At 53.6% G+C, this 16,084-nt stretch overlaps 2 protein-coding genes across 6 annotated transcripts in view; one reads left to right on the top strand and one right to left on the bottom strand.

Annotated features, from left to right (window-relative positions):
- Positions 1 to 1,742: 1,742 nt before the first annotated feature.
- BAG5 (BAG cochaperone 5) lies at positions 1,743 to 9,477 on the bottom strand. 3 transcript variants are annotated; one of them, XM_080808428.1, is made up of 3 exons: positions 9,272 to 9,477; positions 9,041 to 9,184; positions 2,259 to 5,895 (listed from the first exon to the last, which is right to left on the bottom strand). In XM_080808428.1, the coding sequence occupies exon 3, from the start codon at positions 5,865 to 5,867 to the stop codon at positions 4,524 to 4,526; it is 1,344 nt and encodes a 447-aa protein (XP_080664554.1). In that variant the 5' UTR covers positions 5,868 to 5,895; positions 9,041 to 9,184; positions 9,272 to 9,477; the 3' UTR covers positions 2,259 to 4,523. The 3 variants fall into 3 exon arrangements, with proteins under 3 accessions (XP_080664552.1, XP_080664554.1, XP_080664553.1); XM_080808426.1 differs by lacking the exons at positions 9,041 to 9,184; positions 9,272 to 9,477 and adding an exon at positions 7,522 to 7,601 and having other exon boundaries at positions 1,743 to 5,895; XM_080808427.1 differs by lacking the exons at positions 9,041 to 9,184; positions 9,272 to 9,477 and adding an exon at positions 8,325 to 8,547 and having other exon boundaries at positions 3,729 to 5,895.
- Positions 7,852 to 16,084, top strand: part of COA8 (cytochrome c oxidase assembly factor 8) — a 28,125-nt gene continuing 19,892 nt past the window's right edge. For all 3 annotated transcript variants that reach the window (XR_013967118.1, XR_013967119.1, XM_080808429.1), the window contains exon 1: positions 7,852 to 8,017. Coding sequence is in view for 1 of the 3 variants with exons in the window: in XM_080808429.1 (XP_080664555.1) it covers positions 7,895 to 8,017 (123 nt within the window). In the remaining 2 variants the exon portion in view is untranslated. The remainder of the gene's footprint in view (positions 8,018 to 16,084) is intronic.

The following is a 16,084-nucleotide window of genomic DNA, read 5'->3' on the forward strand; positions in this document are numbered from 1 at the left end:
CTTAATGACCGAGCCACACAGGCACCCCTTAAAAAAAAAGGCCACAGGGTTTATTGATGTTTGGAGCCTAATGTGGTGCTCATGAGCCAGAGGCCTCCTCAGCCTTCAGCGCTAAGGGCCCACGTTGCGGGAATACACTGAAACTCAGCCGGAGAGCTGAGATTCCGGCCCCAGTCCGAGCTCTCAGCGGATCCCCCAGGCGGGCCGCCGAGTTCCTGGGCTGTGCACAGTGCGCCCAGGTGCGCCTGTGGGTAGGACCTGCCCTCCAGGTGAACCGGGGCAGGAAGTTCTGAGCAGGCGCTGTCCCAGACATGTGCCTTTCCTAGGTGACCTGGACCCAGGGGAGTCCCCTGGGCAGGTAATCTGGGAGGGTCTGACTCATCCAGGAGACAACACTAAAGCTGACTTGGGGCGCTCCTGAGAATGAAGCGTGTGCGAAACACGCCTCACACAGGGCCTGGCATGGGGGCTCGGTCCGGGATGGTTTGGAAAATGAAGCTTTTACAGCAGAAGCGGGGGTGCCTGGGTGGCGCGATCAGCTAAGCGTCTGACTGGATCTCAGCTCGAGTCTTGACTGAGCTCGGCAGACGTCTGCCAGGGAGATTCGCCCTCTGCTCCTGCCCCTCCTTGCTCGCTCTGGGACCAGTCACAGCAGAAGCCATCATCACACACGTCCTGACCACCTGGGTACCCTCAGACTCGCACCCAGGGGCCCAATCTGGGACCTCCGGGGTTCCTCCCGAGCCCCCTCCCTCAGCCTCCCTGGCCCATGACACCCCCTGGCCTCCCCAGAGCACACTTAGCACCCTCCCAGCTCACGACCCAGTCAGATCGGAGCGCCCAGCACGGGACGCCCTCTGCCACCTTGGCCGGACTGTGGTTTCTTCGGGGCCGCACGGTGACAGACCCGCTCCGACCGGCAGTACAGCACGAAGCACACAGTGGGAGCTTGATGCACGGGTTCTGATGTCCACGAGCAGTGAAAGCCTAGTGTGCTACAGTGCCTCTGTGTGTGTGGCAGAGCATTTATTTAAAAATTTCCAGTTTCCCCCAAAGTATCCTTTTTTAACCTGTACAGTTTGTTTCTTGTCACTTCTGGGCCTCGGGCTCATTTGCATGGCTGAGTCGGCTGCCCCCGTCTCTATGTGGGTCACCGGGAAGACCTTCGCAGGCGAGGAGGCAGCAGAAACGCGCTGGCAGGAGGCTAGAAGCAGAACAAGGTCCTGCTTTCACGTAACAGGCGGACAACGGGCAGGGAAACGGTCCCAAGTGAGTGGGACTCGTCCTTGCTGGAGGCGGAGCAGGGAGGTGGCCGAGGGCTCAGGAGCTCTGGAACTACCTGGTCAGAAATACCAACTCTCTAACGAGAAGATGAGCTTCAACAGCACACCTTAACTCACGCCTTTTCTCCAGGGAGAGGAGCTTCCGCGCTTTGCTACAGGTCAGGTCACCTCCTGCGTGCATGGGCTCGGGGGCAGAACGGGAGGCCACATCTCCCCTGGGCCGTTCTCTGGTCCCCACACTTCTGGGATTGCTTACGTGAACAGCCACCCCTTCCTCTGCCACAGGACTCTGATCCGTGCTCCGTGCTGTCACCTCCTTAGGCCACTGCCACCAACTAGACCTGCGAGCCCCTTCCCCATGCCTGGCCCGTTCTGCCAAGACATCATTCCTCACCCAGGCCGGACAGCAAATGAAGGTGAATCAGAACAGAACTCACACCTCGGACTCACATCCTTTCTCCACTGCAAAGATAAGCTAAGAGATTTTTATTGCATTAATAATTAAGGGTATACTAATATCTCAAAATACTGAATTATTTCAGACATACGATTACAATAGTCATACAACGAACAGAGTGGGGACAGGAACCAGCACGGTGGGGGAGCACATCCGTATTGTACATCAAAATCAATGGCAAATATTTCTCCGATTATTCTTAGAAAAATACTAGACACATTAGAAGCTGAAAAGCTTTGCTTAAAAACAACCTGCATATACAGGATAAGCTTAGACCTTCAAAAACCAGATAAAAATTGGCAAAGTAAAACACATGAGAAACACCGGCAGCAGATACTGTACTAAGGCATTGTAGCAAAATAAAGCGCCCACCGCCCATAGGAGACTTGTTCGTCCCATGTCTTCATGACTACTTCATTACAGGTAGACTGACTTTAGTCTAATTTGGGTCAGGACTGACCCGAGAGCAAAGCTGTCTCACGTGAGGTAAAGAAAGCAAACATTCCCAGCCAGTTTTTGCGTGAACATGGATTGTACTGTTTAATGCAGACCCAAGGCCAAACATTTTTTTGGGGGGTAGGTTTTACTTCCATTACAGGTTCTCTTCATGTAAGATCATAAAAATACAATACAGTGTCACGAGCCCGATTTCAAGTTACATGCGGCAGCCCCCTGGGAACACAGACAGCTCCCAGCTGGGGACAAGGAAAGCTCAGTCCGGTGTCGCCAGCATTCCTTACGGGAGAGTCATCAGGTGCAAGGAACTAGAACAGGTCGGACAGGAGACGTCATGCCTTAAGTCACGCGAGGATGATGTGATCATCTCCACGACCGGAAGAACCCACACGAGAACTCGCGCTGGCCCTCCAGACTGCCCCTCACTCGCAGGCGCGCTCAGAGCTCGCGTCTCTGGAAAAGCTAGAAATCACCTTGTTTGAAACGAAACAGTGGACACTTTAAAAGGGAACGCCGGCACTTAACTTTCAAATCTGACTTTGAAAACGAAGTCAAGCCTGGGGCAGGACAGGCCTCAGGCACTTGAGTTTAGAAACTCCAAGATTTTAAGACCACCTGAGAGCGAGGATACAGGAGGGCGGTCCTAAAAGGGCTTTGGCCAAAGTGAGCTCCCAGTGGGCTGCCCCGGGACCTGCCGGCGCCAGGGGTGGGATGGGCACATGGGAGGTGCTCAAAGCCCAAAGACACCAAAATGCCCTTTGACTCCACAACCCGCTGAATCCTACTGCAACAGTTCTAGCAGGAGAGACACATCGAGGGCTTTTAGTTATCGGGCAACGCGGAGACAAAGCGGAAATCTCGAGGGCCACATTTTATCCTCCTTTCGGTAGTTAGGGCTATTCCCTTATCTCTTATTTTTAGCTGCTTACACAGTTACCAAATCAGTATCTCTGAAAGAAAATGACAGGCTGCCCGAGTCCAAGAGCCGTCCTCTAGCAGGGTTATTGGGTGAGAGGTGACAACAGCAAGTGTGTTCGCCACCACGCGGGCACCGACACGTTATCAAGGCACTTGAGAACACTGGGAAATTCTTTTCTTCCCATCAACTGGCAGCCACAGAACCGGGTCCTCAGAAAGCCAAGTATACACACCCGCACGCCCTTTAGCAAAAGGGAACCCACCACGCGCGGACAGACCTTACTGGCTCTTTCCGGCCCTTGAGACACCTCCATGTGCCACTGACAGTGAGCTCCGAAGCCCAGCGGGTGCTCAGGGCTGCTGTCACCGCTCGGCCTGGGCGGGAGATGTTCGGATGCCGGGGCCGCGCCCCTCCTCGGGCAAGCTGGCGCGGTCTGGTCCCGCAGAGCTACTCGCCGCCGCTAGGGAACAGCACGAGGTGCGCGCAGGGAGTCTGTCGGCCACACGCAGGCACTTCCGGGAGGCTTAGCGAGACCTGACAGTGGCAACTAATCTCCAGCTTTCGTGATCTTGCCACGGGGATGGGTATTTCCTTTTTTCCTTTTTTTTTTTTTAAGGTCTCCTAACGTCACTTAAATGTTCCCAGCCTTACTGATGACCACTGAGAGCTGTGGATTCAGTTCACCACAAAAACCTGAAGGTGATAACCTGGTGTTTTATCCCTTCCTCAGGGCAGTCTCAAAGATTTTTTTTTTTTGCTACTAATTTTCATAATTTTCTTACGTTGCACAGGAAATAAAAGAGTTTCCCCTCTAAACGCAGAGTATGGGGGAAAATACAGACACCATTTTCCAAACAAAAAATCCTTATGAGAAAAACAGAAAATCCAAAAACAAAAAACCCCTCACCCTATTAACTTGGGTTGAACCAATCAGGCCTCAGAAACAAAGGAAAGAGCCCCCAAGCCCTCTGCTGTAGGTAGCGCAGCGGAACATACCATGGTCTGCTTTGTGTTTGGACCTTACTTCTAACCAAAAATCTCCCGTCTCATAATCGTTCCAGCGTCCTGTCAGCCTATGTCCGTATCTAGAACCTGAAAGATCTGCACTCCAGTGCTTAAAAATGACAAAAGCGGCCCGTTCCACTGACTTAAAAAAAACCCCCAAAAACCACACCACAACATACGGATAATGATCCAAATGGAAAAGTTAACGTGCTGTAATGACATTTGTTTCGCAACATCAAAAGCAGCAGATACTGAATATAATTTGCTTAAATCATAGAAACGGAGACCGAAATCCGCATGTATAAATCACATCTAGGCTCCACGAACTGACAGCTCTCCATAAACACGTAGAAGTATACATAAAGTGCAAAACAGGAAGTACCACCCGCGAGGCGGGCGGCGTCTAGTACTCCCACTCGTCGGACTTGAGGTCCAGATAGCTGAGGATGTTCTGGGCCAGCCTCACCGCCTGCCTCCTGGCGGCCTTACACTTCTCTTCTCCTCGCGGGTCCACGGCGTCCAGGGCCAGCAGCTGCTTGGTGAGCAGCTCTTCCAGCCGGATGTAGTTCTTATCGGTTCGGTTGCCATCAAACGAGAGAACTTCGCCCTGGATCTCGGACAAGTTGCCCAGGATGTCCCAGACCGCTTTATGGGACGGGTGCTCCTCGCAAGCCAGCGTCTTCCTCTTCTCCAGGGCCTCCTTCAGGTCGATGTAGGTTATCAGGGTTTGCACCTCAATGACCGCCCTCCTCCGAGCCTCCCGGATGCAAGGGTTCTTCTCGAGACTGACCTCATCCAACTGCCCGATCAGACCCTGCAATTCCGTCTTGGAGCTCAGGTACAGCTCGGGAGGATTCTGTGCTTGAAGAAGTTCGTTTTTTATTTCTCTCATTCTCTTGAGGACCTTTTCTATTTTTAAAATGGAATGATTCTGTCCCAGGTCGAACGCGTAAGTAGTATCTGCTTCCTCTTCCAAATCCAAGTATTTCAGTAATTTGTTGATATCTTCCACCACCTCGCGCCGGTAGTTCCTGATCTCCGTCCGCCCGCACACGTCCAGCGCGTCCAGGTCCGCGATCAGGCCCGAGAGCACACACGACAAGTGCCTGCAGGTCTCGTTGCTGTTCACTCCCATGAGCAGAGCGATCAGGGTGCCCCTGGCCTTGTTCACCTCACACATCACCGAGTTGATTTTGGCCACGGAAGGATGGGCGTCCTCGGAGAGCGGCAGAGAAGGCTGCTTCTTCACGCAGTCTTCGATGATCTCCTGCACCGCACAGATTTTGGTTAAAGTGTGATACCTCGCTTTCCGCAAGGAGATCTTCCCTCCGGTTTTGACGTGTGTCAGCCTCAGGATGATATCCTGGATGCCTTCTTCAAATTCGTCAGTCACGCGGTTGCCGCCACTGTAAAAGGGCACAATCTTCTCCTTCACCAGGGACTGGGCTTCTTGAAAGATGTTCTCTATTTCGATCCGGTGGGGGTGGTTTGCGTTCTGCTCCAGCTCTTTGAGAAGACGCTCTGTCTCCTGGGCCGCCCTCTTCCTCGCTTGCTGAATATCTCCTTTTCCTTCAGTATCTACAGAATCTATTTCAAAAAGTTGTTTTGTTAGAAACCTCTCCAGTTTCTTGTAATTCTTGTCATCTGATAGACCACTGAAGCCGATTACTTGCTGTTCTATGCTTTTTACTTCCTTTTGGATTTCCTGAAGCCTACTGATAGCAGGATGTTGGTTTCCCATATCCATACTTTTGTTGTGTTCGGTTTTACAAGCACTATAAAAAAAAAATTGACGAGAATGCCAAATTACACAACGTTGCTACAGAAAGGTAGCCGTATATTCATTTATTCTGAAATTCTCTTTTTAAAAAGATATATTCAAGAAAAAGGGCCCATCATTACTGTGATCTAAGCAGCCATACTCAAGTAGAGAGAGTGACTAATCCACTTTGCTGAAAAGCACCTTCACACAGCCGTGATTAAGAGCAGACAGGAGGGGCGCCTGGGTGGCTCAGTCGTTAAGCCTCTGCCTTCGGCTTGGGTCATGGTCCCAGGGTCCCGGGATCTAGCTCCACATCTGGCTCCCTGCTCAGGGGGAGCCTGCTTCTCCCTCTCTCACTCCCTCTGCTTGTGTTCCCTCTCTCGCTGTGTCTCTATCAAATAAGTAAATAAAATCTTAAAAAAGTAAAAAAGCGGACAGGATACTGCAGTGGGGAATGAGCTGGAGCTCTGAGCCTGTGAATTTCCTGTGTCCTCAGCCGGAGCGGAGTAGCATCTGTGCGCAGGAGATCAACCCCCAGCTTGGAAACAGTACAGGAATCTCAGGTAACATTAACTTCGGCCCTGGTTGTTGGCAGGAGCTGGGCACCTTTGTCGATGTACAACAGCAGCTCGTTTCACCTTCAAAGCTAACCGTGCCATCCCAGCACCCCCCTGGCCCAAGAGCTATTCCTAGTTTCCAGAAAAAGGGACTCTAGGTCAAACAATTAGCAGCGGATCCCAGTCACCCCGGAAAAAGTTCCGCTTCGGCGTTCCTCCCCACCCTTCACACGCTTCTGCAAAGCGACCCTGTTTCTCCCGGCCCGCTGAGTCGCTCACAGATCGTCCCTCCGCTGGAAAGGAAAGGTGACTGGCACCGTGTTCGAAGGGCCACCTTGGCCTCTGGAGGGCTAGGACCTCCCCAGGCCCCGCCATGCTCCCTTCCCCACCCCCCACCCGTCAGATGCGACAGTCCGTTCATTGGCCTCGCACTGAGAGGCCGGAGTGGCTCAACGCATCCCCCCAAGCTCTGAGTTTCTACCGGCCGGCTCACGGAGGAGGACGGACGATCAGCTGACACCGATCCCTTGTGGGTGTCCCGGCCAGAACAGGCCTCCGGAGGCCCCCAAAGGGCGGGCTGCCCGGCTTCCTTGCCCCCTTCTCGCCCTCCCCTGCCAGCACTTTACCCAGAAGAGGTCTAAGCTGGTTTGTTCTTGGCTTCCCGTGGGTGAGGTGGCGAGATGGAAGGTCAGCCCTTTACGGGGTGCGGCACCGGAGCTGGGCCCCTAGCTGCATCCCTCTCACCCCTGCCGGCTAGGTCTGAACCGGGCGGCCGGTGAAGGGGCCGGCGGTGGCGCGGCAGCTACTGGCCGCAGCGGCCGCTCCGGGGGTCTCGCCCGGACCCCCGATGCGCCCGCCGGCCCTGACCTCACAATGGCCCGCGCGGGGAGGGGAGGGCCGCGCTCGGCCGGGCCGCCGAGCCCCCCGGGCGGGCGGGAGCCCCGATAGGGGGGGCGAGCGGGCCGGCCCGCGTCGGACGCAGGCAGGACGCGGCGCCTGGCCGAGGCCCCGTCGGGCGGGCGCGGGGGGCGCGCCGGCGCAGGGGTGGCTCGCGGGCCCTCAGGCCGCCGCGCCGCGCTCACCTGTGCCGCCCGCGCCATCGCGCGCTGCGCCGCTGACGCCCAGCGACTCCGCCGCTCCCGCCGTCGGCCGCCCCGCGGCCCCGCCCCGGGCCGAGCAGCACTCGCCCTGGGAAAACGTCCTCCGGCGCCGCGCCGCGCCCGCGCCGAGCCCGCCACTACCGCTTGGCCCCACCGCCCGGAAAGGCCCGCAGGGCAAGAGCAGCCGCCGGCCTCCCGCCCCCGCGCCGCGTCGCCCGCGAGGCCGGTCTCACGCGGGGAAAGCGCACGGTCGGCCGCGCCGCTCTCTCCCGCCGGCTTTGCGACCGTGCCGTAAGGCAGCCCCTCGCGCCGTCGCGGCTCTGCCGTGCGCTGCGGCCGTCGGGGGACGCTGGCCATGGCGGCCCTTCGGCCCTCGAGGAGGGCACTTGTCCCTCCGCTCTGCCGCGCCTTCGCTGGCCCCGGCTGTCAGCTCGCCCCCGAGCGCGGCGCGGAGCGCAGGGATGCGGCGTCCGGCCGGGTAAGCGGGGGTCCTGCAGAGGGCGGACCGGGAGGGCGGACCGCCAGTGGCGACGGACCCAGGGACACCTGTGGGCCCCACACCCCTTTGTGCCCGGCTGCGCCGTCAGCCGAGCTCTCAGGGAGCCGGGCCCGCGGGGGCGGGGGCGCGCAGAGGGAGCAGTCGGCCGCGTGAGGGGCGCCCGACCTCCCGGCCTCGGAGCCCCCGGGTCTGGAGGGTCTGGAGCCGAGGGTGTCGCCGCCAGCCCGGGGACTGTTGACGGAACTTCCGCCGTTGCGGCGCAGTCCGCTGGCGAGTGTGTGCGCACCTTCTCTCTTCTCGAAGACGGTGGTTGGAGTGGAAGAGCGCCTCATGGGCGCGGCGCGTTCTGTCGTCTTGGTCTGCGTTTTGACGTCCTCCAGGCTGCTAGTGGCTCCCTGCAAGCGGTGGCACAGCTTCTCGCCGCGGCTTGTGGGAGGGCCGCTCGGATAGTTTTCCTTGTCCGGAAGCTGCCTGCGTGCGTGTCGCGGATGGCAGGGTCCTGTCCTTGCCTGCAGCGACAAAGAATGACAGTTCTCACGAGTCGCACGTCTTTGGGGAGGGATGTTGTGTCTGCGGGGTCCTGGGCTTTGAGTCCAGCCACCCGTGGCAGTGCTCCCCGAGGCGCGGAATGGGCTGCAGATAAGCTATTCGGACAAAGCCCACCTGTGCCAACAGCCTAAGGATGGAGGCGGGAGAACCTGGGGTAAAGAGAGCCGGGGAAGAAGTCCGGAAGGCGTCCGCCTGTACGTTTTCATTTCCCTGAGTTTGCTGCGGTTAGCGTGCTTCTGTAGACCCAGCTTTGAAGTTCCGTCTAGTTTCCAGTTTCCCCAAGAAGTTAGCAGGAGGACTGGCCACCGGCTCAGTTCCCTGTTAGAGTGGCCACAGCTGTGACTTACATTCCTGCAGCATAGAAGCCTGCCCAGCGTCTCGGTCTTTGGGCAGGAGCATATTCTACGTGTATTCGAAACCGCATCACCAGCTGTCCCGAGGGTGAGGCCTTACCTTCGCTTATTCCGTGAACCAGTGCTGGAAGAAAACACACCAGGGGCTCCTGGCTGGCTCCGTCAGTGGAGCATGCGACTCTGGATCTCGGGACTGTGAGTTGGAGCCCCCACGTTGAGTGTAGACATTACTTAGAAATAAAATCTTGGGGAAAAAAAAAAAAAAAGAACGTAGAACACCGCACACAGTTTTCTTTATTGCCCCCTAGCCTTTGGTTAAAGTAAATCTTACCGTGGGTCTAACCCTCAGGGTGAGACCTTCCTGTTGTAGTCCCAGGTGACTAAGGAGCTGGTGTCTAAGCCTGTGATGGTGTTGATTGTGATGATGTGGAGCAGCTGGCCCAGGACTCAGACCTCGTCCTGTTCTAGCATTGTGACTTGTGGTGGTGTGTGTTTTTGGGGTTTTAGGATGTGTGCCCTGTTACGCTACGTGTGTATGGAACTTAAAGGAGCAGCTCTTACTTAAGGGCATTCTGTGCTCCTTTGTGTTTAGTCTTACTTTTGAGTGTTTGCTGAGTGCACGGCTGATTCTCCAGATAATTAAATTCCTGCAGCACGGAGAGATTGTTGTCTTTCAGACTTTGATTTTAAATGTTAGGTCTTCTCAAAAGTAACATGTTGTAAACCTTCTGTTTTCTTTATATAAGTAGATATATTTTAATCCTGTACCTTTAGTTCACACAACATATTTTTAATTAAGTTTTTAATTCCAGTACAGTCACCATACGTGTTATTAGCTTCATGATATAATACAGTGATTCAGCACGTCCACACGTGACCCGGAGCTCATCACGAGTGTGCTCCTTAAGCCCCATTCCCCACCCACCTCTCCCCTGGTAACCATTGATTTGCTCTCTGTAATTAAGAGTCTGTTTCTTGGTTTGTCTGCCTCTTTTTTCTTTCCTCTGCTCACTACCTTTTTTTTTTTTTTTTAATATTTTATTTATTTGAGAGAGAGAGAGTGTGAGAGGAGAGAGGTCAGTGGGAGAAACTGACTCCTTGGCAAGCAGAGAGCCCGACGTGGGACTCGATCCCGGAACTCCGGGATCATGACCTGAGCCGAAGGCAGTAGCTTAACCAACTGAGCCACCCAGGTGCCCCTATTTATTGACTTATTTTTAAGATTTTATGTATATTTGACAGAGAGAGAGAGAGCACAAGCACGGGGAAGGCCGAGGGAGAGGGAGATGCAGGCTCCCTGCAGAGCAAGGGAGGCCCCATATGGGACTCAATCCCGGTACTCCGGGACCGTGACCTGAGGCATGTGGCTTAACCAACTGAGCCACTGAGGCGCCCTATCTAGTTTTAGAATAAATAAATAAATTACAAAACAAGTCAGCTCTTAAATTAAGTGTTCTCTAATCACTTCACACCCCTTTATTCCTTATCTACGGAGGTTACATCTTTGGCTCCTAAACTTGTTTGCACATCGGAAGACTAAAAAAAGATGTGATTGGTCTGGGATGTGGCCCTGGCCTCAAGATATTTATTTATTTTCTTGGTTTGGCTAGTTTCCACGCCCCTCTCCCAACCAGGTTCATTGAAGTATAACATCAGGATTTTACGGGGGAGTCTAATACGGGTCACAAGTTAGAGAACCACTGGTTACATGGTATGCATTCATATTCGCTTGTAGTCCTGAATCTCATTAACACAGTAATAATTAACATTTATTGCGCATTTGCATACCCTGCTCTAAAAGCTTTGCGTAGTTTTAAAATTTTATTTTATTCTAAAGATTTTATTTAATTATTTATTTGACAGAGAGAGAGAGAGAGAGAGAGTGTGCACCCAAGCAGGGGGAGCAGCAGGCAGAGGGAGAAGCCCTCTCCCCGCTGAGCAAGGAGCCGGATGCAGAACTTGATCCCAGGACCCTGAGACCACGACCAGAGCTGAAGGCAGATGCCCAACCCACTGAGCTGCCACCCAGGCGCCCCTCTCCCAGCTCTTTCTTGTTCTCTGATTATTTGTCTATGTAGTATTCAGTTGTGGGATCATGAATGCTGTTTCTTCTGTTAGCTCCCTGGGTAGGTAGTGGGTAGTAAAGGCTTTCCTCTTTTTCTTTTCTTTCTTTTCTTTTTTTTTAAGATTTTATTTGTTTATTTGACAGACAGAGATCGCAAGTAGGCAGAGAGGCAGAGAGGGAGAGGGGAAAGCAGGCTTCCTGCTGAGCAGAGAGCCTGATGTGGGCCTCGATCCCAGGACCCTAGGACCATGACCCGAGCCGAAGGCAGAGCTTTGCATATTTTAGTTTATTTATTTTCACATATCAATGAAGGAAATGCTTTTATCATCCCCATTTTACACATGAGAAAATTTAAAGCATGGATAGATTGAAAAATGTCCTCAGGATCACGGTGCTTGTACATAGGGAGTCTCTGTGTTATACTTCCTGTATCTGGAAGATAATGAAGTAAAATTTTTCTTCCAGTAATTTTGGATTAAAAAAAATAATGAACACGCCCTCAGCATGGAGAGGCAGTATTTACAAATGAACAGTAGATGTACTGATCCCCTGTTTTGCTTCCGTTTTCATTAAAGAGAATGATCTTCAGCCCATACCCCCAACACACAAGTGTAGATTCCCAGTAAATATAAGGGGGAAGTAAGTGCCAGATAAATGAGACACTGGTGAGAGGATTTTAAAATTAACATGGATATTTCTAGTATTTAAAAAGCTTTTAGTATTTTTGTTGGGGAAAAATGAAAACTGCGGCAGAGGACTTTCAAATCGTGTGGTTAGGGGCCCCTGGGTGGCTCAGTCAGTTGAGCTTCTGACTCTTGATTTTGGTTCAGGTCATGATGTCAGAGTCCTGGGATTGAACCCCACATCCTGTCAGGCTCTAGGCTCGGTGAGTAGTCTGCCTGTGAATTTTCTCTCTCCCTCTCCCTTTGCCCCTCCCCTCTCTCAAATACATAAATAAATCTTAAGAAACAATTATGTGATTAAACTCCATTATTCTCAAGACAAGGGCCCAGGGCCCAGAGAGGTGGAGTGACTGGCCTGGTGTTACCCAACAGGGCTAAAGGGAGCTGTTCTCACTCTCAGTCTGGTGTTGTCATGTCCCCATGTGCTTTTTCATCAAGTGAAGCAATTACAGGGTTTCCCCTTATTCTGTTAATGTGCACAGTTGCACTCATTTCTTTTCTTGTTACTTACAGGAAATTTAAAACATGCAGAATGGGCCCCTGGGGTGGCTCAGTTGTTAAGCGTCTGCCTTGGGCTCAGGTCATGATCCCGGGGTCCTGGGATCGAGCCCCGCATCGGGCTCCCTGCTCAGCAGGAAGCCTGCTTCTCCCTCTCCCATTCTCCCTGCTGTGTTCCCTCTCTTGCTGTGTCTCTCTGTCAAGTAAATAAATAAATAAATAAGTACAATCTTAAAAAAAGAAAAACACAACCATGTAAATGGAAGAATATAAAGAATTGCTCCCTGTACAGGGAGCTCCGCCGGGGGGTTGATCTCATCTTTGCCCCACCCACCCCCCTCCCAGACCATTTTGTGGTGAATACCGGAATGCATGTTTCATTTGTAACTATTTCCATATGTAATAACTAAAATATTAAAATTCCTTAATTCCAGCAAATATTCAGTGTTCAGGTTTTTCCAGTTGTGTTAAGGATGCAAATAAAAAAAAGAAAAAAGAGAAAAAAGGATGCAGACAAGGTCTGTGCGTTGCAGTTGATTGATAATCTTTTAGTTCTCTTTTACTCTGTAGGTTTTGACCATCCGCTTCCGTTCTTCAAAGCAGTTTATTTGGGAGCAGGGGCAGGATGTGTCCTGTGGAGTCCCCACAGTCCGCACCTTGCTCTTGGCGTCCCCTGGTCTGATTTATGTCCTTCCATCTGTGTGTTTTCTGTAAATGGAAAACTGTAATCGAGAGCCTTGACCACGTTCACATTTGACTTTTTTTTTTTTGAGACGACTGCTTCATCTGTCTTCTTCCCTTAGGACTGACTGATTTTCTGATGTTAAGTTTTCACACCCAGTATAAATGCGTTTGGTCCTGATGTGCTGGTCTTTTTAGGTACTGCTGACTGTGGTGTGCTGATGTGTCTAGCCTCTGTCTGGATGGGAGATGTGTCAGCACGACAGACCAGGAAACACCTGCAGGAACACTGAAATTTGCCAACATTTGCTCCTTTCACCTTTGCCCGCTGGTTGCCCCGGTGGCCGATAGTGCGACACTTTAACTCAGGAGCGTTGTGTTATGTGTGGCCCGTCCGGGAAGGAGGGCTTGGGGGAAAGTCTTCCGTTCCAGATCCTGGCTCGGGGGTCGTGCGCAGGCAGAGCAGGAGTGTGTGGGGAGAGCTCAGGGCCTGCTGTAAAGTGGGAGGGATGGAGAATGAGGCGGGGCCACTCAGCGGGACAGAGCCCGGCACGGGGCTGCCTGGCTGGCAGTCTGCACTCGGGAAAATGCCGAAGATGAGTGCCCCACCAGGCACGGTGGCGGAAACAGTCTGACAAGCAGGTGCTTGCACGCTCCCTCCTCTGTGAAGAGGGAACGACGTCGGGCTGCTTGGCAGCAGCGCCGCTAGGTTCCAGCTTGCACGGCCCGCCTCCCGCCCCGCGCTGAGACGGCCGCGGCGCTTTGAGCTGACTGAGCTTACACGCCCATGCTGTGAGAACCATAAATTACAGTGGTGACTCTGACCTCAGAGACATTCTTCCTTTTCCAGGAGGACTTTTTCCTCCCCCAAGCCCCTTCTCCTCCCTTTTAAATAGCAGCTCTTGGATGTGCAGAGACAGAACATGTATTTATAGGGGAGAGCGGAAGAGCTGCCCCTGCTGCAGTTGAGATAGAATCTCTGGGATGATGGTGGAGAGCCGAGCCCGGCGGACAGAGCCCGCCCCTCGCCCGCAGCACGTGCGCCATCGCGAAGCTACAGACGAGGAGGACCTGAGCTCTCCTGGGGCCTCTTCGAGCTGCCTTCATCCCGTGTGGGTCGCTCAGAAAAGCCAGGAATTGTCGGGGTGACTCCTTGACGCTTCCTGATAGGCAGCCTGCAAGAAGGAGAGGCGGGGGTACAGGTCTGGACGGTGGTAGAACTGGTGAAGCACGGTTAGGGTGACGCCTGTCCATCTGTCCCCGTGCTGCTGTCCGTCAGTATCCTCCGTCAGCTTGGGGGAGGGGAGGAACCCCCGGCTTGGGATGGAAGTCTGCAGGGCTGAGCCTGGGCTGGCCATCTCTGTTTCCACCCACTGGGTCCCTTTGTATGAATCACCTTTAGTTTCTAAGACTAAAGGCTTTGGGGCAGAAGCCCAGAAATATTCATGGAGGGTTTTTCTTTTAAAGGCTTTTTCCGAAACAGTGGAAACCACAGAGATACGTATTGTTCTTAGAATGTGGATGAAATGTTAAAGATCGGCGGCGCGCCGTCTCGCTGTAGCTGAGGACTGTCAGGCCAGGTTAGTATCAGATCCGTGTCAGGTGACAAGCAGCAGTTTCAGGGCTTAGGGAAGCAGATCAGGGTGTCTTTCTGCCAGCAGCGCCCTGCTGCTCTCTCCCAGCAAGCAGGAATTCAGTCCCCTCTGTGGAGTCGCCGGCCCTTCATCTGGAACTTTCCACCTCGGCCCTGTCTCTTGTGAGGCGTCCAACTGCACGAGAGAAGCACTTCAGAACTACGAGGCCAAAGTAAACATGATCCAGTGGGGGATGTCAGAACCGCGGCAAGGAAGGGATGCAGCGTGAAGTCCGGCCGACCCCGGCGGGGGCGCAGCGGTCCACAGTGCACTGGGGACCTGCAGCAGTCGTGGCCACGCAGGGGTGACAGCAGTGGCTGGGCTTCTCCCATCGTGCCTCCCCACCCCTAGTCCGCCGGTCCGTCTGGCTCCCACATCCCCTGCAGCTCTGACCGGTCCGCCTACACCAGCCCTGCCCTGTTCTCCCACCGTGTGTGAATCTTACTCCAGAATGCTCACCGAGGTTCCGCTTCTCTGACTATCCAGACTTCAGAAAGTCTGGGAACTTGTCAGGAACTAACAGTTAACCGTCCGCAGGAACCCAAAATATATGGGCACCTGGGGGGCTCAGTCGTTAAGCGTCTGCCTTCGGCTCAGGTTATGATCCTGGGGTCCTGGGATCAAGCCCCGCATCGGGTTCCCTGCTCGGCAGAAGGCCTGCTTCTCCCTCTCCCACTCCCCGTGCTTGTGTTCCCTCTCTCTCTGTCAAGTAAATAAATAAAATCTAGAAAAAAAAGAAAAGGATGCAAGATGTAAGGAACACTCGACAGCGATGGTATTTGGCGCCTCAGAACTTCTGGACATCGCTGCTGGTTCAGTAATTGCGACCTCTAACTTGTTGGCTGTCCTTCCACCAGACAGTTCATAAAAATTGAGGTTTTTTTTTTTTTAAGATTTTATTTGTTTATTTGACAGAGAGAGACGCAGCTAGAGAGGGAACACAGCAGGAGGAGCGGGAGAGGGAGAAGCAGGCCTCCCGCCGAGCAGGGAGCCCAATGTGGGGCTCAATCCCAGGACGCTGGGATCATGACCTGAGCTGAAGGCAGATGCCCAATGACTGAGCCACCCAGGCGCCCCTAAATTGAGCTTTTTGAAGATGGAGTGGATTTCTTGCATAAACAGAGAGTCAGCAGGAATGATTAAGACTGGGAAGAACATTGTTCTGACAAGTGCGTGTTCTGACTGGAGAACAGACAGATGCAGTCGGGGCTGCCACGGGCTCACAGTCTGGTGGGAGAAGCAGGAACGAACAAGAGCTGTGGGGAGCCTCGGGAGTGCCTGGAGACCTGTCCTTGAACCTGAGGTCTGTGACCATGAGCAGGAGGGAAGGATGCAGGGAGAACGTGCACAGGGTCGGGAGGGACTGAAACAGGCTGGGGTGTCATTGAAGGAGGCTCCTGTGGGTGGGGGCAAAAACCCAGACTGCCAGGCCACAGGAGGGGCTAGACTCTGTCCCGAGGGTAATGAGTAACCACTGAAGGTTTTAAGGGAAGGGGGAGCATGGTTTAATGGGGGTTTGGAGAGATTGCTTCGCTGTCTCGGTGGGTGTGGAGCCCGAGTAGACGGGAGGGTGTGGTCCTCAG

This window comes from Martes martes, assembly GCF_963455335.1.
Source record: "Martes martes genome assembly, chromosome: 7".
NCBI lineage: Eukaryota > Metazoa > Chordata > Mammalia > Carnivora > Mustelidae > Martes > Martes martes.